Source organism: Oncorhynchus clarkii, chromosome 1, assembly GCF_045791955.1.
Source record: "Oncorhynchus clarkii lewisi isolate Uvic-CL-2024 chromosome 1, UVic_Ocla_1.0, whole genome shotgun sequence".
NCBI classification, from domain to species: Eukaryota; Metazoa; Chordata; class Actinopteri; order Salmoniformes; family Salmonidae; genus Oncorhynchus; species Oncorhynchus clarkii.
This window is the reverse complement of record NC_092147.1, coordinates 51,389,166-51,409,556: the sequence shown is the minus strand read 5'-3', so window position 1 is coordinate 51,409,556 and position 20,391 is coordinate 51,389,166. Positions and strand designations below refer to the sequence as shown.

General features: G+C 42.3%; 1 protein-coding gene across 1 annotated transcript; it reads right to left on the bottom strand.

Annotated features, from left to right (window-relative positions):
* Positions 1 to 6,179: 6,179 nt before the first annotated feature.
* LOC139408623 (lamina-associated polypeptide 2-like) lies at positions 6,180 to 14,030 on the bottom strand. Its single transcript, XM_071152727.1, has 6 exons — positions 13,396 to 14,030; positions 11,451 to 11,565; positions 9,410 to 9,568; positions 9,051 to 9,163; positions 8,763 to 8,866; positions 6,180 to 8,555 (listed from the first exon to the last, which is right to left on the bottom strand). The coding sequence occupies exons 1-6, from the start codon at positions 13,624 to 13,626 to the stop codon at positions 8,162 to 8,164; spliced, it is 1,116 nt and encodes a 371-aa protein (XP_071008828.1). The 5' UTR covers positions 13,627 to 14,030; the 3' UTR covers positions 6,180 to 8,161.
* Between the last annotated feature and the right edge of the window lie 6,361 nt (positions 14,031 to 20,391).

The window sequence follows — 20,391 nt, the reverse complement described above, 5'->3', positions numbered from 1 at the left end:
TATGGATAGTTAGTATGCCAAAAGTTCCTGGATGTTGTAAATATTCATAAAAATACAAAGTATACAGGCAGTGTACACTGTTTCCGTGCATTTAGTGCCCATAATGCAATTCTTCAGAAAATGGGCATGGCATCACAACGTTTTCAGATTAGAAGAAAATGCGTTCGTATGGAAAACATGTTTTGTGATTGTAGTGAAAGATGGTAGGGTATTTTTTTTTCAAGCAAAGTATATGGGAGTTGTACTCCAGTCCAATAGGTGGCGCTCTCCCTCTCCCTCCTTTTGGCAAATCTGACCATATTTATATCCTCTTGATTCCTGCTTACAAGCACCAGTGACTCGGTCAATAAAAAAAGTGGTCAGATGAAGCAGATTCTAAGCTACAGGACTGTTTTGCTAGCACAGACTGGAATATGTTCCGGCATTGTTACGATGACATTGACACCCCCAGGTGTTAAGGGTAGGTAACAACACATCTGCCACACTGATCCTCAACACTGGGGCCCCTCAGGGGTGCGTGCTCAGTCCCCTCCTGTACTCCCTGTTCACTCATGACTGCACGGCCAGGCACAACTCATTAAGTTTGCAGACGACACAACAGTGGTAGCCCTGATCACCAACAACGACGAGAAAGCATATACGGAGGAGGTCAGAGACCTGGCCGTGTGGTGCCAGGACAACAACCTTTCCCTCAACGTGATCAAGACTAAGGAGATGATTGTGGACTACAGGAAAGGAGGACCGAGGACGCCCCCATTCTCATCGATGGGGCTGTAGTTGAGCAGGTTGAGAGCTTCAAGTTCCTTGGTGTCCACATCACCAACAAACTAACATGGTCCATGTGTAACAGTATAACTTTAGACTGTCCCCTCGCCCATACCCGGGCGCGAACCAGGGACCCTCTGCACACATCAACAACAGTCACCCACGAAGCATCGTTACCCATCGCTCCACTAAAGCCACGGCCCTTGCAGAGCAAGGGGAACTACCACTTCAAGGTCTCAGAGCAAGTGACGTCACCGATTGAAACGCTATTTAGCGCGCACCACCGCTAACTAAGCTAGCCGTTTCACATCCGTTACACATGCACACCAAGACAGTCATGAAGAGGGCACGACAAAACCTATTCCGCTTCAGGAGATGGAAAAGATTTGGCATGGGTCCTCAGATCCTCAAAAGGTTCTAAGGCATCATCGAGAGCATCCTCACTGGTTACATCACTGCCTGGTATGGCAACTGCTCGGCCTCTGAACGCAAGGCACTACAGAGGGTAGACCGTATGGCCCAGTACATCACTGGGGACAAGCTTCCTGCCATCCAGGAGCTCTATACCAGGGGTTGTCAGAGGAAGACCCTAAAAATTGTGAAAGACTCCAGCCACCCTGGTCATAGACTGTTCTCTTTGCTACCGCGGTACCGGCGTGCCAAGTCTAGGTCCAAGAGGCTTCTAAACAGCTTCTACCCCAAGCCATAAGACTACTGAACATCTAATCAAATGGCTACCCAGACTATTTTGCATTGCCCCCCCCCCCCTCTTTTACGCTGCTGTTACGCTCTGTTATTATCTATGCATAAGTCACTTTAATAACTACCTACATGTATATATTACATCAATTACTTTGACTAACCGGTACCCCCTGTATATAACCTCACTATTGTAATTTTACTACTGCTCTTTAATTATTTGTTACTTTTATTTCTTATTTTTCTGTAGGTATATTTCTTAAAACTGCATTGTTGGTTAAAAAGGGCTTGTAAGTAAGCATTCCACTGTAAGGCCTACACCTGTTGCATTCGTTGCATGTGACAAATAACATTTGATTTGATTTTAATGCAACATTTATTGGATACCAACTGCCGTTAAACCTCATCGAAGAAGAATCATTCAGTCCTCATGAAAATCACTACAATCAAGGTCCTTTAGCTGTCACACATATTGGCTACACTAGCTAATGTTAGCTACTTTTGCCACACTGCAAACAATGTAAATGTTACCTGTATTGTATTAAGATAATGAAGTTGAAATGTCATGTGACAAATTCCATGGAGAATAAGAACACCTCCTCCCAGCTGCCCATTGCACTGAAGATAGGAAACACTGTCACCACTGATAAATCCACCATAATTGATAATTTCAATAAGCATTTTTCTAAGGCTGGCCATGCTTTCCACCTGGCTACTCCTACCCCGGTCAACAGCACTGCACCCCCCACAGCAACTCGCCCAAGCCTTCCCCATTTCTCCTTCTCCCAAAACCGTTCAGCTGATGTTCTGAAAGAGCTGCAAAATCTGGACCCCTACAAATCAGCCGGGCTAGACAATCTGGACCCTTTCTTTCTAAAATTATCTGCTGAAATTGTTGCCACCCCTATTACTAGCCTGTTCAACCTCTCTTTCGTGTCGTCTTGAGATTCCCAAAGATTGGAAAGCAGCTGCGGTCATCCCCCTCTTCAAAGGGGGGGACACTCTTGACCCAAACTGCTACAGACCTATATCTATCCTACCATGCCTTTCTAAGGTCTTCGAAAGCCAAGTCAACAAACAGATTACCGACCATTTCGAATCTCACCATACCTTCTCTGCTATGCAATCTGGTTTCAGAGCTGGTCATGGGTGCACCTCAGCCACGCTCAAGGTCCTTAACGATATCTTAACCGCCATCGATAAGAAACATTACTGTGCAGCCGTATTCATTGATCTGGCCAAGGCTTTCGACTCTGTCAATCACCACATCCTCATCGGCAGACTCGACAGCCTTGGTTTCTCAAATGATTGCCTCGCCTGGTTCACCAACTACTTCTCTGATAGAGTTCAGTGTGTCAAATCGGAGGGTCTGCTGTCCGGACCTCTGGCAGTCTCTATGGGGGTGCCACAGGGTTCAATTCTTGGACCGACTCTCTTCTCTGTATACATCAATGAGGTCGCTCTTGCTGCTGGTGAGTCTCTGATCCACCTCTACGCAGATGACACCATTCTGTATACTTCTGGCCCTTCTTTGGACACTGTGTTAACAACCCTCCAGGCAAGCTTCAATGCCATACAACTCTCCTTCCGTACAAGTAAAACTAACTACTTCTAACTACTTCAACCGATCGCTACCTGCACCTGCCCGCCTGTCCAACATCACTACTCTGGACGGCTCTGACTTAGAATACGTGGACAACTACAAATACTTAGGTGTCTGGTAAGACTGTAAACTCTCCTTCCAGACCCATATCAAACATCTCCAATCCAAAGTTAAATCTAGAATTGGCTTCCTATTTCGCAACAAAGCATCACTCACTCATGCTGCCAAACATACCCTTGTAAAACTGACCATCCTACCAATCCTCGACTTTGGCGATGTCATTTACAAAATAGCCTCCAATAGCCTACTCAACAAATTGGATGCAGTCTATCACAGTGCAATCCATTTTGTCACCAAAGCCCCATATACTACCCACCATTGCGACCTGTACGCTCTCGTTGGCTGGCCCTCGCTTCATACTCGTCGCCAAACCCACTGGCTCCATGTCATCTACAAGATCCTGCTAGGTAAAGTCGCCCCTTATCTCAGCTCGCTGGTCACCATAGCATCTCCCACCTGTAGCACACGCTCCAGCAGGTATATCTCTATAGTCACCCCCAAAACCAATTCTTTCTTTGGCCGCCTCTCCTTCCAGTTCTCTGCTGCCAATGACTGGAACGAACTACAAAATCTCTGAAACTGGAAACACTTATCTCCCTCACTAGCTTTAAGCACCAACTGTCAGAGCAGCTCACAGATTACTGCACCTGTACATAGCCCACCTATAATTTAGCCCAAACAACTACCTCTTTCCCTACTGTATTTAATTAATTAATTAATTTAGCTCCTTTGCACCCCATTATTTTTATTTCTACTTTGCACATTCTTCCATTGCAAATCTACCATTCCAGTGTTTTACTTGCTATATTGTATTTACTTTGCCACCATGGCCTTTTTTTGCCTTTACCTCCCTTATCTCACCTCATTTGCTCACATTGTATATAGACTTGTTTATACTGTATTATTGACTATATGTATGTTTTACTCCATGTGTAACTCTGTGTCGTTGTATGTGTCGAACTGCTTTGCTTTATCTTGGCCCGGTCGCAATTGTAAGTTCCCAGTTGTTTTGAATGCTGCAACAGTCTACTAAATCAATGGGGAGAGGGGAGCATGCATGGCAAGCCGGCAGCACAACGCCCGGGCACAGTGTCGTTCCCACTTGCCCAGCACTGCAATGCAGTGCCTTAGACCACTGCGCCACCCGGGAGGCCCCTGGAAAGCACTTTTAAAGAACAACCAGGAATCCTCTACTGACGGGATGAGGTCAATATCATTCCAGGATACCCGGGCCAGGTCGATTAGAAAGGCCTGTTCGCTGAAGTGCTTTAGGGTGCGTTTGACAGTGATGAGGAGTGGTCGTTTTACCACAGGCCCATTACAGACACAAGCAATGATCGCTGAGATCCTGGTTGAAGACAGCGGAGGTGTATTTAGAGGGCAAGTTGGTCTGGATGATATCTATGAGGGTGCCCCATGTTTACAGATTTAGGGCTGTACCTGGTAGGTTCCTTGATAATTTGTGTGAGATTGAGGGCATCTATCTTAGATTGTAGGACGGCCGAGGTGCTAAACATATCCCAGTTTAGGTCACCTAACAAAATGAACTCTGAAGATAGATGGGGGGCAATCAATTCACATATGGTGTCCAGGGCACAGGTGGGGGCTGAGGGGGGTTTATAACAAGCAGCAACAGTGAGAGAGTTATTTCTGGAAAGGTGGATTTTTAAAAGTAGAAGCTTGAATTATTTGGGCACAGACCTGGATAGTATGACAGAACTCTGCAGGCTAACTCCGCCCCCTTTGGTAGTTCTATCTTGATGGAAAATGTAGTTGGGGATGGAAATTTCTGAATTTTTGGTGGCCTTCTTAAGCCAGGATTCAGACACGGCTAGGACATCAGAGTTGGCGGACTGAGCTAAAGCAGTGAATAAAACAAACTTAGGGAGGAGGCTTCTGATGTTAACATGCATGAAACTAAGGCTTTAACGGTTACAAAAGTCAATAAATGAGAGCACCTGGGGAATAGGTGTGATGCTGGGGGCTACAGGGCCTGGGTTAACTTCTACATCACCAGTGGAACAGAGGAGGAGTAGGATAAGGGTACGGCTAAAGGCTATACGAACTGGTCGTCTAGTGCATTCGGAACAGAGAATAAAAGGAGATTTCTGGGCGTGGTAGAACAGATTCAGGGCATAATGTACAGACAAGGGTATGGTAGGATGTGAGTACAGTGGGGGTAAACCTAGGCATTGAGTGACGATGATAGAGCTTGCATCTCTGGAGCCACCAGCTAAGCCAAGTGAGGTTTCCCCATGTGTGGGGTTTGTGACAAAATAGCTATCTAAGGCATGTTGAGCTGGACTAGGGGCTCTACAGTGAGATAAAACAACAACTAACCGAAACAGCAGAAGACAAGGCATATTGACATTAGAGAGGAATGTGTAGCCGAGTTAGCTAATAGTTTTGACTAATTGCAGTTTGTGACAAAATAAGCTAGTATACACCATCGAAACAGCTGTGAAATCTATTTTCCATAACCAACAATATTGTTGTTTCAGCTGTTTGAAGCTGGTGTACAAAACCTAAATGAAAAAGATAATAACGCTAGTCACTGTGACGTCCAGATGTTGAAGAATATTGTAAGTTCTCTCCCTCGCCCATCGAAGTAAGCATACCTTTCTTATGAAAATTGTAATCAGTGCCTGGCTGTTGTTGCCAGCGTAACTAGTTGGCTTGTTCAAAGTCTAAGTTAAGAGTGAGTGTGACATCCCTTTGGCATACTCTTCTTTCACCTTTCAGTTGGATGCTTAATCTCACTCTGCATGCCTGTCTTCAAATTCTGTTGAAATGTTCTCAAACGAGCATTCAGAGATGTTTTTAAGCATGCGACCAACTGGGTTCGACTGTGGGTGTCTGCACAGTGCGCACCACAAGACTGTTCACCAGCTGAACTAAATCCTAGGCATTACCGCAGAGAGCCAACACAAGTCTTCATGTTGAGAGAAGGGTTCTAATAATCGTCATCAACAGATAGCACAGTAGCTGTCTTCTTTTCTCAGATGACCAAGAGTATGGAATCTCCTCATTAAAGAAAACTATGGGGAGAGAATTGACTTACCACATTTATTTAATGATATTATCTATTAGAAATAAAAACAGATAAAAACCTTAACCCCACAATATACTTTCATCCTTGCTTGGGAAGCTAGCTGCTTGATCAAAGTCAAAAACATTTCATCTTTAATATATTCACTTGTGTAACAAGTAAACAAAGAGGTTCAGATTTAGGATAGCACTTTAAAAAAAAGCGACATCCTACTTTCACCTATGGTACTTTATTTTCCTACAATAAAATAATAAAAAAGTTCACAATTCACATTTGAAAAATACGGAACAAAATAAATAACAGTTTTTTCTTCTTTTTTTTCAAACAGTGTGGACGAACATGTCAACTTCTTTACAAGTGAATGTCAGTAACTGGTCAACATAAGTTAAGTGGCTATCACTTTTGTCATTAGTCTCCTCGGGTAATTATTGTCCCCATTAGTATTACCTCTGCTATCAAGATGAAGTATACAAGAGGCAAACTCTATTTGAGTTTTTGACTCATTAAAATTAGAATAGGATCATGAGCCATTTACTTGCTCAACTTTATTTAGCAAAAATAGAATTCTTCCAAGATCCGTAGCAGTATGTATGGAACCATTAAGAAGGGCTGTGTGGATGCACTAAATATAAAGACAGCAGAGTCCCAAGGTCGTGTTCATTCGGCACCACATGGAAAAAAACACAGAATCAGAGAATATTTGTCCAATAAGGACTACCCACTTGTGTTTTCCTGTTTCAAAACTTTTTGCTACGGTGAGCATGCCCTTTAGATAGGACTGAAGGATCTTGAATCTTCAGAGCAACAAAGCACTAAAGATGAAACACAAAGCTATACTGGGATTTGGTCATCACAGACTGATGAGCCATTCAACTACCAGACCACTTACTGCTAGACAGGTCCTAAATCTGCTTTTGCTGTCTTGCCAACTCGTCCTGACATTGACCAAGAGAGTTGGCAAGATAGCACATACAGATCTGGGACCAGGCTTACTTACTGCAGTTCATCTCTCCAACAGCTTTTCAATGTACTGATGGCTCTACACGAGCAGTTTAAAGACAACTAATAGTTTTAGCAATCAAACTCATAGTTTATAGCGTGAAAAAGGGCTTCTCCTCATTCAGTGACAAAACCTTATTTAACACTATTGGACAGTATTATGACTCCTCGCAGCAGTGATCCAATTAACTTAGAGCAAATTAGAATAGACCTGAGCATCATTCAATTCATAGTTTAAAAACATTATTCTACATATCTCTATTATTAATACTACAGTGTATATTCAAAATCCATACAGAAATACTTGTAGATATTTCCGTAATCAGTAGCAGGGTTGGGGTCAGTTCCATTTCAATTCAGGAAGTGCACTCCAATTCTCATTCTCTCCAAAGTTTTTTATGAGGAACCTTTGGAATTTAGTCTACTTTCTGAATTGACTGGAATTGAAATGGAATTGACCTCAACCCTGGCACTATGCAAGTTCTAACAGTGTGCCTGGCACAACAGACACCCCGAAAACTACAACCATGTCCTTCAAAAACTACAACCATGCATGTGACCTGTCCTCGCAATATCACATGGGAGTTCTATCTACACACATAAGTGAAAAATACACACAAAGAATGCACAAAATGCACTTCACACTATGATTAAAAACAACTTAATAAAAACTAGTCTATTCAGACTGTCATGACAAGACAGTGCTGGTTTGTTTTACAAGAAGCTGGTGTTGGTTAGGTTGAATGCCCTTCCTTTCTCTCCTTAGCGGGGACGAGGAGAAGTGAACAAGGAAGGGACAGGGTGAGACAGTCTACCAGCCCAGATTAAATGTCAGTCAGTCCTCCAAGATGGTCAACCATGAATAAATAGATGAAGATGGGGTTGGTGACCAGATGAAGGGGGGTATTTTGACCTCTATTGGACAGCCTGGTAAAATAGTAGAAAGAATTATAATAAAAGAGAGCAGGGTGGAGTAGGTGTATTGCTTACTTGCCTCCACCCTCAGCTCCTGCACTTTGGCTGCTGCTGGCCCCGATGCCCAGAGGCACAATCACATTATCGACCACGGCATCTACCACCTTATCAACCGTGCTATACAGGTGAACCTTGGCGTCGTTTATCAAACCCTTGACGGACTGGACCTGATCTGCATCAAGGTGCTGGATGACGAAGTAGATGGAACCGGCTACAGTGATGAGCACCATGAGCTTTAGTAGGACAGAGAGGAATCCTGGCCTGGCCCGTTCTGAGCCCAGGGAGCTGCACTCAGAGTGAGACTCTGTGTAGATGGAGCGCTCCAGGAGAGACTTGTTCAGCCAATAGTTGCTGGGTTTCACCGGTCGGCCAGCCGCACCATGGATCGATCTCCTGCATGTGGCGCTGGGGAGAGAGGAGGATTAGAGGATAATGTGACAAAGTAATTTCTGACAAGTCATGTTTAACAACTGCTGTAAAGATTTTACTGGTAAGTGCCCCTGTGTTCTTGGAGCCATACATGTAAAAAAAGATCAGGAGATGGGATCTGTCTTAGTTTGACCAAAAGTGAAAGGTTTCACATACTAGTGATAGGGCCTAAAAAGGTCTTACCTGATGCCTATGGGTGAAAGGATCTCATTAGCGAGAATCTCCTCAACATTCTTCCCCGTCTTCTTAGGGGTCTGGTCACCAGTTGCTAGACTCTCATCCACCACCTGTGAACATTGACAATGACAACAGATGATTGAGAGGTTGAGGTTTCTGGGTGTAAGATAAGATTATTTACATATGTGCTGAACTGTCTTGCTGTTGAAGACGAATGCTGTTTTAATGTGAAAGCTCTGGTGAGTGTGATTTTGCATTGTATTTACTTAAATCAACTTGAACTTAAAGGCTTACCTTGTTGCGCCGTCTGCTGCTGGTCCTGATGGTGACAGGAGTCTTCCCTCTGCTCATCACAGACTTATCCACAACAGCAGCTGGCTCTGGTTCAGGAGCAGCTGTAATCTCATCTGACAGAGGTAAAGCGAACACAAGTCAGCGAGAATCAAGGCATCTAAACGGAGTAAAAAAGGATCCATTCCATTTCTGAAATTCCAATTTCCTCATTGCTTTTCAGTTTAGGCCTACTTCCTGAATTGAAATTGAAACCAACCCTGAATTAAATCAAATCAAAATGTATTAGTCACATGCGCTGAATAAGTGTGCTGCTTAATTAATGGTGCAGGTTCTTGTGCAGTTATAATATCTCATTTCACCTTCCTCCTTGTCACTGTACTGGTCAGAGAGTGTGTTGCCGTTCTGGTTGCCGTCTGCCTTGACTGCTGCAGCGGTAACAGTGGCAGTCTCGGATAGGCTAGGGGCCTCATGGGCAGGTGTATCCAGTTGCTTCTTCTCATAAAGAATGTGAGTGCCGCCTGAAGACAAGGGGAAACAAGTTAGAAGTGAAGGGGGTTACATTTAGTCAAGGATCTCTCACTGACTGTTTGAGTCTGTTGGTGCATCTCAATTGGAGGTCGACCGATTAATCGGAATGGCCGATTAATTAAGGCCGATTTCAAGTTTTCATAACAATCGGAAATCAGTATTTTTGGACGCCGATTTTGCTTCTTTTTTTTTTTACACCTTTATTTAACTAGGCAAGTCAGTTAAGAACACATTCTTATTTTCAATGACGGCCTAGGAACAGTGGGTTAACTGCTTTGTTCTGGGGCAGAACGACAGATTTTTTACCTTGTCAGCTCTGGGATTCAATCTTTCAACCTTACAGTTAACTAGTCCAACGCTCTAACCACCTGCCTCTCCTTGCACTCCACGAGGAGCCTGCCTGTTACGCGAATGCAGTTGAAGCCAAGGTAAGTTGCTAGCTAGCATTAAACGTATCTTATAAAAAAACAATCAATCAATCATAATCACTAGTTAATCACTAGTTAACTACACATGGTTGATGATATTACTAGTTTATCTAGCGTGTCCTGCGTTGCATATAATCGATGCAACGCTGGGGGATGATTTAACAAAAGCGCATATGCGAAAAAAGCACAATCGTTGCACGACTGATTATGACATAACATTGAAGGTTGTACAATGTAACAAGAACATTTAGACTTAGGGATGCCACCCGTTAGATAAAATACGGAACGGTTCCGTATTTCACTGAAAGAATAAACGTTTTGTTTTCGAAATGATAGTTTCCGGATTTGACCATATTAATGACCAAAGGCTCGTATTTCTGTGTTTTATTATGTTATAATTAAGTCTATGATTTGATATTTGATAGAGCAGTCTGACTGAGCGATGGTAGGCAGCTGCAGGCTCGTAAGCATTCATTCAAACAGCACTTTCGTGCGTTTTGCCAGCAGCTCTTCGCAAGCATAGCGCTGTTTATGACTTCAAGCCTATCAGCCTAATGGCTGGTGTAACCGATGTGAAATGGCTAGCTAGTTAGCGGGGTGCGCGCCAATAGCGTTTCAAACGTCACTCGCTCTGAGACTTGGAGTAGTTATTCCCCTTGCTCTGCAAGGGCCGCGGCTTTTGTGGAGCGATGGGTAACGCTGCTTCAAGTGTGGCTGTTGTTGATGTGTTCCTGGTTCGAGCCCAGGGAGGAGCGAGGAGAGGGACGGAAGCTATACTGTTACACTGGCAATATTAAAGTGCCTATAAGAACATCCAATAGTCAAAGGTCAATTAAATACAAATGGTATAGAGAGAAATAGTCCTATAAATACTATATTAACTGCAACCTAAAACCTCTTACCTGGGAATATTGAAGTCTCATGTTAAAAGGAACCACCAACTTTCATATGTTCTCATGTTCTGAGCAAGGAACTGAAACGTTAGCTTTTTTACATGGCACATATTGCACTTTTACTTCTCCAACACTTTGTTTTTGCATTATTTAAACCAAATTGAACATGTTTCATTATTTATTTGAGGCTAAATGTATTATATTAAGTTAAAATAAGTGTTCATTCAGTATTGTTGTAATTGTCATTATTACAAATAAAATATTTTTTTTTATTTTATTTTTTAAATCGGCCGATTAATCGGTATCGGCTTTTTTTGGTCCTCAAATAATCGGTATCGGTGGTGAAAAATCATAATCGGTCGACCTCTAATCTCAATAGTCTAAAGTGGCTTCCTCTCCTTGTCTCCTTCACATCATCTGCACAGATGTACAAGAACTGATGAGGTGAAAGCTTATTTTCTCAGATCAATGCAGATGAAGTGGCAGGGGGCAAGGAAAGGAGAGGACGCCATTTTAAGACACACCCTGAGTAAAACATAAGGAAGACTCACCAACTATGGGTCCAACATTGACTCCATGCTTCAACAGCTCATGTTTTAAGCCTGCATCTGTAAGGTCTGTCACTTTCACTTCTTCTGACCGAGGCTTGTCAGTCCTGGTGGCTTTCTGTGGATGGATGGATTATGGGTGTCAATTCATAGACCTGGGTAAAAAGCTTATCTAGAGACTGAAGATGAACCTATCTCTGTTTTAACTAAGATTATCTACAAAGAACACAGACATTAGAGAACCAGTAAGTAAAGCCCTATTCAGATAGGATTCGTTTTACTGGGGGAGGTCTGGTAATGTAATTATGTGCACGAGCACAAAACACCACATCTGTAATTTTAGTCCCGCCCGAATCTGCCATCTCAGTCGTTTTTACATGGCAGGAGAGTAATAATTCCAGCCAGAATAACCTAGTGTTTTTTGGCAAAGTCCAAGGTCCTCTGAAAATACTAGTCCAGTGCAAATCGACATCCCTGTTTTATGAGAGAAATGCCTGTGTTTGACAGGTGTTAATCACAGTTTGAGCAAGAAAAGAATAACTGATTCGATAAATCGAAACAAGTGCTGCCTATATGCTATATATGAATGGCCTACATGCACCAACTTTCACAGTGAATGCTTTTGTTTACGTTTCGTGCGTATGAATTGTATATAGCCAAATGAATCAGTAAAAAATATTGTGCTTATTTAATGCAACCCTTGCTGCTAATACATCGCAAAGCAGCACAAAACTGATCTAAACATTTGGAAATGAGAAGTTAACTTTCTCATCCATGGCCTTAAAACGCATCTCGAATTAACTGTTTAGCTCACATCCAAAGGCTGGGAGGCATTTAGGACGTACTGCGTATTGATTATTATGACACTATACCAAAGATGTTTTGGTATGGTTTAGAAACCAAGCTCGAGTTATCAGTGTGGCACTATCAGCTGGACATGTTGAAATATCTTCATGCCTAGAATAAATCCCTGTAGGCTTCCATCATAACTGTCAATTTATATATATATTTTTTAAAGTAAGAATTCCAGGGGACAGTTTGGAAAAAAACTAATCCCGTCCGAAAGGTTCTCTGGAATAAAAGACATTCTGGAGTAATAATAACATAATAACCAACGTTCTCTCATAATACTAGTCCTGTGTGAATATGGTTTAAGAGGCCTCTATGGGAACGGTGTCCCCCCCACGGGACGGTTGAGCTAACGTAGGCAAATGTGATTAGCATGAGGTTGTAAGTAACAAAAACAAAACCAGGACATAGACATATCTGATATGGGCAGAATGCTTAAATTCTTGTTAATCTAACCGCACTGTCCAATTTACAGTAGCTATTACAGTGATATAATACCAAGCTATTGTTTGAGGAGAGTGCACAATTATGAACTTGAAAATGTATTAATAAACCAATTAGGCACATTTGGGCAGTCTTGATACAACATTTTGAACAGATATGCAATGGTTCATTAGATCAGTCTAAAACTTTGCACATACACTGCTACCATCTAGTGCCCAAAATCTAAATTGCGCCTGGGCTGGAATAATACATTATGGCTTTTCTCTTGCATGTCAAAGATGATCTAATGTGTTATATTCTCCGACATTAATTTCAAATTTCCACAAACTTCAAAGTGTTTCCTTTCTAATGGTATCAAGAATATGCATATCCTTGCTTCAGGTCCTGAGCTACAGGCAGTTAGATGTTGGTATGTCCTTTTAGGCAAACATTGGAAAAAAGGGTCAGATCCTTAAGACGTTTTAAGAGGGAAAGAAACAGGAAGGGGGATATTTAAATGAATAACATTCACGTTATATGGAAAGGTTGCTCTCGGTCAGATTAATGGGCTAATGGAAAGGCAGCAATCATTTAACACAGGTACCTAGTAATTTCATGCGTTACACAATCAATTCATAGCACTGTAATGACCAATAATAACATATTCATAACTTACTCTTCCAGAAAGACTCTTGTTGGAGACTATAGGGGTAGGTAGTTCTTCATCACTGGAGAACATGTCTGTAACTGGACTTTTCTGGTTCAGAACGGTCAAGTTCTTCAAGTACAATTGAACATATACATGTTTCTTCTGCTCGGAGACGGGAAGCGGCACATTGTTGGCCGTGAGCTCACTTTTGAGTTTATCCTTCGTGAGAACTGACGGATTTTCGAGAAATTCCGCCATGTCCGTTTCCTTTCTCGTAGATAAAAACAGTATGCGGGTGTAAATTAGCTAGGTAAATTCTTAAATTGAGCAGTTAGCAAGCTCGGTCGTAACAACAAAGGAACGTGCAGAGTTGGAAGTGTCGGTAAACGAAAAGACTGGTGCCCAGCAACGATTATTCAGCTATCATGAGCTAGCTATCCGATTCAACTTAACGTACTTATTATTATTTTTTATCTTAGAAATATTCACTCTCCATCGCGTGTCCCGGCTGAGATTGTTTGGTTAAACTACAGCTGCACTGTGATGGTATATTGAAACCGAACAAGTACATACATATTCAAACTATTTAAAGAACGATATTAGCTAAAAACCCGGACCCTTTTTTGTTGTTGCTGTCTGTCCGCGGCATAGTCCACGACCGTATATCAGGCAACAAAGAGGAGAGGTATTGGACGTTAGACCCCAAGAAACTAGATGGTGATTGGTCAGTCTTGAAAAAAACAAACGCACCCCGCCACAAAGAAAGAGCCCAGTGGAGCCTGCAACATCCGTTGGCGTAATCGACAGTCAAAATATAGTATGTTGAATTCTGTCCGGAATTTCTGGATTTCTGCCCAGATGGATATTGGCATAGTTAAAAGTACTTTATAATTACATTTCCAATGTACATTTTCAATGTCATAACACGGATGAAACTGCACCCCCATCTGAAGATGGCAGTGTTATCCACCATATGGTCGCCTGTAAGTATTCGTGGAGCGCAGGCCATTAAGTACTTCACATTTCACAGACCATAAGCGACAAAGGAAAGCTGTTACTATAAACAGTGTTACATTAAACATTTCAAACATTGTTTGACACAGGCGTACATTGGAACATTATTAACATTATGTACAAGCTGGTCAGATCGTTCTGAAGGATACATTATAAATAAAGTTAAGAGGTCACTAAGGTTCTTTTCAGACATTATCTCGCACTGAAATGTCCATGACCAATGTGATCTGCTGGCTGCTGCATTTCCAGGCAGAATGTATGCAGCCATTTCTTTAGAGAGAGAGAGAGAGAGAGAGCAGAGAGGTTCATAAAAATATATTTCTGACCACTGTCTGGCTGGTCCTTGGGGCATGACAGGCTTTTAAACTCTGTGGTGGTGAGGACCCTATATGTTGCCACAGTGATAGGGGTTTGAGGTGCCAGATTGTTGCCTCCTACTACCTGACCTTCAACTAGACCTGGTCTGTGTCCTAAATGGGCTATGGTCAAAAGTAGTGCACACTATACAGGGAATAGGGTGCCATTGCCTTGCCTTTCTGGGATGCCGCTGCAGCAGAAACCAAGCAATGGATCCCCTGCCCACCTCAGACCTCAGCCTCAAACCACACAGAATACAGTGCTTGAAGTTTATAGTTCAGGTTTTCCATAGCCGACTTGCCAATGGAGTGTAAGCGAACATTTTTTTTGAGCCCTTGAGAAACACCTCTTAAGCTTTCTTTGTATGTCATTTACACAGAAAACATGTGGCGGGCCAAGAATCATAGTAAGTGCCTCAAGCATAACAGTCGTGCCCTCTGAAAGATGATCAAAGCGGAGACTGCAATTATCAACGATCACATGTTTTCAAAATGAGTTAATGTAAAAATGAAATACCAGGCCTACAGTACTATGCAGAAACGGTGTGAATAGCTAATAATATATATATATTTTTGGATCAATGTTTATAAACTCTCAAGGCTAGATAAAGATTTTGCAATGGTATTAACTTTTTTGAAACTTATAGAACTAGGCCTCTATATAGAGTCAATAATATATACACTGTAAAAATAATATATTATACAACAGGTGAGTCTAATCCTGGATGCTGATTGGTTAAAACCGCATTCCAGCCGGTGTCTATTCCACAAGTTACCACCGGCTAAAGCTATGATGTTGAAATCCCTATTTATTCTCTTCCATCTCACTGCACAATCCACTGTTTCATCAGCCCAGCCAGACAATTTATCAACTTGATCTCCAGTGTAAAAAGCTTTTAGACTAGCAATTGGTTTTCAATAGCGGAGATCTGTATAAACCGCAAGGTTAGCGTAGACTGCTGTCTGTCTCTCTGACATTTGCAACATTGTTTCAGTATTGAAATTCAAGGAACGCGTAGGGAGGGGTCGGGAGTTGGGATGACAGACAGGCAGGCAGCTTTTCTCAGCCAGTCTAAATCATGAATCAGCATAATTTCTATGGATATATACAAATACATGTCAATAACAAAAAAACAGGTAAAAAACAAATGAAGTGCAGCTAGTTTGCATTCTTTACACCTTGAGTTTGAAATGATTGGGTTAGCTGTGTTGTTGGCCAACTACTCTGAATAACAGTGTCCAGACGAGAGAGCACATTTTCTATGCTAGGGTGAAATCGTGCATCATTAGCTCATTGTTATGGATGCATCCAAATAAATGTCTCTAGAAAACAGCTTAAACAAATGCAAATGCAGCTACTTTGTTGTTATTCTGGCTGTACTTTTTGACGTTACTGTAAGTTAGCCGTAGTTGGTTAACTAGCAAGCAAGGGATAAGAACGTTGCCAGCCAGTATGACAATAGAACATTTAGAACAAACGACTGGGTCGCGTCCATAGATACAGAACAAAAAGACTTAACGACTGGGTCGTGTCTCCAACCGAACTGATAGAATGAACGACCAGCCGGCTTGGATAGTAACCCTAGATTTGTGTTGGGACTATATCTTGTGGAAGGATGAAATACTGTGAATAAATTGATAAAAAATTAAGTTAATGAAAATATGTAAATCATTATTTTAATACTCTTAGTAACCAGATGTATAGAAGTGATAATGCCCTTGAAGCCTGTGTTAGGAGGATACATTGGCATGGTTTGCCTTGACTTTGTCTTGGGCACTTCTCACTTAAATATAGCCAAAGAAACTTACAGTCATGCATGCATACATTTTACGTATGGGTGGTCCCAAGAATTGAACCCACTATCCATGCCCTACCAACTGAGCTACAGAATTCAATAGACATGTCATGACCCAATTAAATTCTAGAAGAGTCTCTGCACACTTAGATCAAAACAAATGTAATTTAATAATGTTCCAGGCAGCTTTCAGACACAAGACCTTCATCTCAGCATGCAGAGCATTTGATTGTCACCATTTAGCCTTGTCAATGAACTTGTTTGGCACCAAACTACAAGAGATGTTTAGGCTCTCCGTGGCCTAAATATTTCTGTATATAGACAGTTTGGTAACATTCCACTTAAAGCCTTTAGATATAATGCATTATGTATATACAGAAGACTTGTCATGGGCTTTTATGACCCCCTTATAACCTGTTGTTATCATCTTATAATGGTCCTGGCTCAAAGCCATTTGGAGTCAGTCAAAGAGAGGCATAACATTATTATAAGCCTTGTGAAATGACTTGTGTAGTCTTTTCTAGATAGCCCAGATAAGATTCGCATACGCAGAAAGTCAAGAATGTAACACATTCTATAATCAAGAATGAAACAGCGTGATGGGTGGGGACTTGGTAGAAGTCACAGAGGTCTGAAATCCCAACTCGAAGATCCAAAGTTCCTCTAAAAATAGATGTTGTATCATTTGGAAAAACATTTAACACAAGACTCCAGTTTATCTTGGATTTGAAACATTTCTGAATCCCAATCGAGCCAACTGCCGCCGCGGGAGGAGTGTAGGAAAAGTCAACCTTTTACCAACCAGTGAATGTGTCTGATCAAATTCCACTGACACAACAAAATAAATACTGGTGAAATTGATTGAAGATGTGAGATTTCAATGGTCTTAAACTTGATGATGAAAGCAGTTTTATATGTTCAATGCATGGAGACAGCCAGGTAGATTGCATGAGGAATTGAGTTTACAGGTGAACAAAATTACATTGTGTGAGGCCACATTCTTTAGACAATGTTAATTAATTATGTGAGTAACCAAGAGGTAGTCTACTAAACTTACTTCAAACATGTTTTTCAGTATCCCAAAGCTCCCAGTTCCCGGGTTTGATTAAATAGTCCCCTTGTGTGATCTTAATCCTGCCTGGGTGGGTTCAAAAAGTTCCAACAGTTCCGTGACACTGGATACACAGTCAAAGTGTGTGTGTGTGTGTGTGTGTGTGTGTGTGTGCCATTATACAATAACTGAATCAGAACCGTTGGGTGGTTGGTTGGTGGGACAGTTTCACTGCCCCCTGCACAAACCTACAACAACAATCTCCTTAATGCACTGAGGATGTTATTCATAACTGCCAAGCTAATTAAGATCAGCCCCTCTGTCGTTTCCTGTTCCAGAGGGAGGGACAAATGGAGGGAGAGGTGGAGGGATGTAAAGGAGGGTAGGATGCGGGTGCTAGGCGCTCTGTGTTTCACAGGAGCTGAAGAGGAGATTTGTGTGTCCTGGCCTATGAACAGTCAGCCAGCCGTCCATCCATCCAGTAGTGCTGCAGCTCAGTCCGCTCACACAGTATATTTTTTGTCTGTTGACAAAAACACTTAGTTGTGGACATTTCTCTCTGCAGGGGAAACTGAGACTCCTTCTCTTGGCCCCTCTGTTGATGCCCATTTGGCTCTCCACGTACTGGTGCCATAACAACTAAGTACTCCATATATTTGCATTATTATTATTGGATTTTTTTTCCCGTTTTGTTTGGCTGTCGAACACAGAAAACACAGCCATGTCCGTGCGTACTGCCTGGACTGCTTCAGTTCAGACAAATTTGAGGTGAACTGTCACGCTTCAAAATGAATGACAAATATGTTTTTAAAATCCCTGTCGAAGCCGCTGACGACTCATGGCATTTTAGGTAATTTAGAGGAAAACTTCATGTTGACCCAACATCTACCCAATATGTAATAGAGTCATATCTAATTAATACTAAAGGTCAACACAACCTTAATACTGTACATATTCAAGATCTAGGGACATATTCACAAGTCTCAAAGTGCTGACATTGGATCAGTTTTGCCTTTTAGATCATAATCAATAAGATTACATGGACAGAGGGGATCTGATCCTAGATCAGCACACACTCGGAGACACTTTTTGAATATGGGCCCTGAAACTACCTCTGAATCACAACCAACATCCCAGTAGATGTTAGTACAGGAGTTAGAACTTTCAACCCCGTAGATCTTTTATCCTACTTGCTGTAATTTAAGAGATCATGGGCACTATGTGCATAGCTAAGCAGAGCCCATGCCAGGAGAGCTACTATGCTGCACGCCAAACACAATCACCAGCCCAGCAGCCCTGCACAAGCAGAAATCCATCCTGTGTCCCCCAGCACAGACCTGGCTCTCTGAGACAAGCTTAGGGCGTTTACCCTCTCAGCGTCCCTCAGCAACTCTACATCTGCAGCACAGTTAAGGGAAGGTTTTCTCCGGGCAACAAAACCACCCTGCAAAGTGAACGATTCCTTGTTTAGGCAACAGCTGATATAGTATCCATAACTAAAGAGCTCTCAATGAAATTCTATGGGCCCTATTGTCGAGGGTGACAAGTAGCCTAGCGGTTAAGAGCAAAAAGCCAGGAACAGAAATGGTAGCTGGTTCGAATCCCCGAGCAGACTAGGTGAAAAATCTGTTTATGTGCCCTTGAGCAAGGCACTTGCGCCTATAAATCACCCTGGATAAGAGTGTCTGCTAAAATGTAACTGTTCCTGGACACATATACTATATACAGTGCATTCGGAAAGTATTCAGACCCCTTGACTTTTTCCACATTTTGTTACGTTACAGACTTATTCTAAAACTGATTAAATAGTTTGTTCCCCTCATCAATCTACACAACCTACCCCATAATGATAAAGCAAAAACAGTTTTTTAGATTTTTTTGCAAATGTATAAAAAATAGAAAACTGAAATATCACATTTACATATGTTTTCAGACCCTTTACTCAGTACTTTGTTGAATCACCTTTAGCAGCGAGTACAGCCTAGAGTCTTCTTGGGTATGACACTACAAGCTCGGCATACCTGTATTTGTGGAGTTTCTCACATTCTTCTCTGCAGATCCTCTCAAGCTTTGTCAGGTTAGAAGGGGAGCGTCGCTTCACTGCTATTTTAAGGTCTCTCCAGAGATGTTCGATGGGTTCAAGTCCGGGCTCTGGCTGTGGCACTCAAGGACAGAGACTTGTCCCAAAGCCACTGCTGCGTTGTCTTGGCTGTGTGCTTAGGTTCGTTGTCCTTTTGGAAGGTGAACCTTCACCCCAGTCTGAGGTCCTGAGCCCCCTGGAACAGGTTTTCATCAAGGATCTCTGTACTTTGATCTGTTCAACTTTCCCTCGATCCTGACTATTCTCCCAATCCCTGCCTCTGAAAAACATATCCACGGTATCTTGGTTTCATCAGACCAGAGAATCTTGTTTCTCATGGTCTGAGTGCTTTAGGTGCCTTTTGGCAAACTCCAAGCGGGCCGTCATGTGCATTTTACTGAGGAGTGGCTTCCATCTGGCCACTCTACCATAAAGGTCTGATTGGTGGAGTGCTGCAGAGATGGCTGTCCTACTGGAAGGTTCTCCCATTTGCACAGAGGAACTCTGGAGCTCTGTCACCTTCCTGACCAATGCCCTTCTCCCCCGACTGCTCTATTTCTCTGGTTGGCCAGTTCTAGGAAGATTCTATGTGGTTCCAAACTTCTTCCATTTGGGGACCTTCAATGCTGCAGAATTATTTTGGTAGCCTTCCCCGGATCTGTGCCTCGACACAGTCCTGTCCTGGAGACATGCACTGTCAACAATGGGACCTTATATAGACAGGTG

Coding starts and splice junctions, on each gene's coding strand:
- LOC139408623 (XM_071152727.1), bottom strand. CDS start 13,626: ATGGCGGAATTTCTCGAAAATCCGTCAGTTCTCACGAAGGATAAACTC. Junction 9,569..11,450: donor CAATGTTGGACCCATAGTTG/GTGAGTCTTCCT, acceptor CCTTGTCTTCAG/GCGGCACTCACATTCTTTAT. Junction 9,164..9,409: donor GTACAGTGACAAGGAGGAAG/GTGAAATGAGAT, acceptor TACCTCTGTCAG/ATGAGATTACAGCTGCTCCT.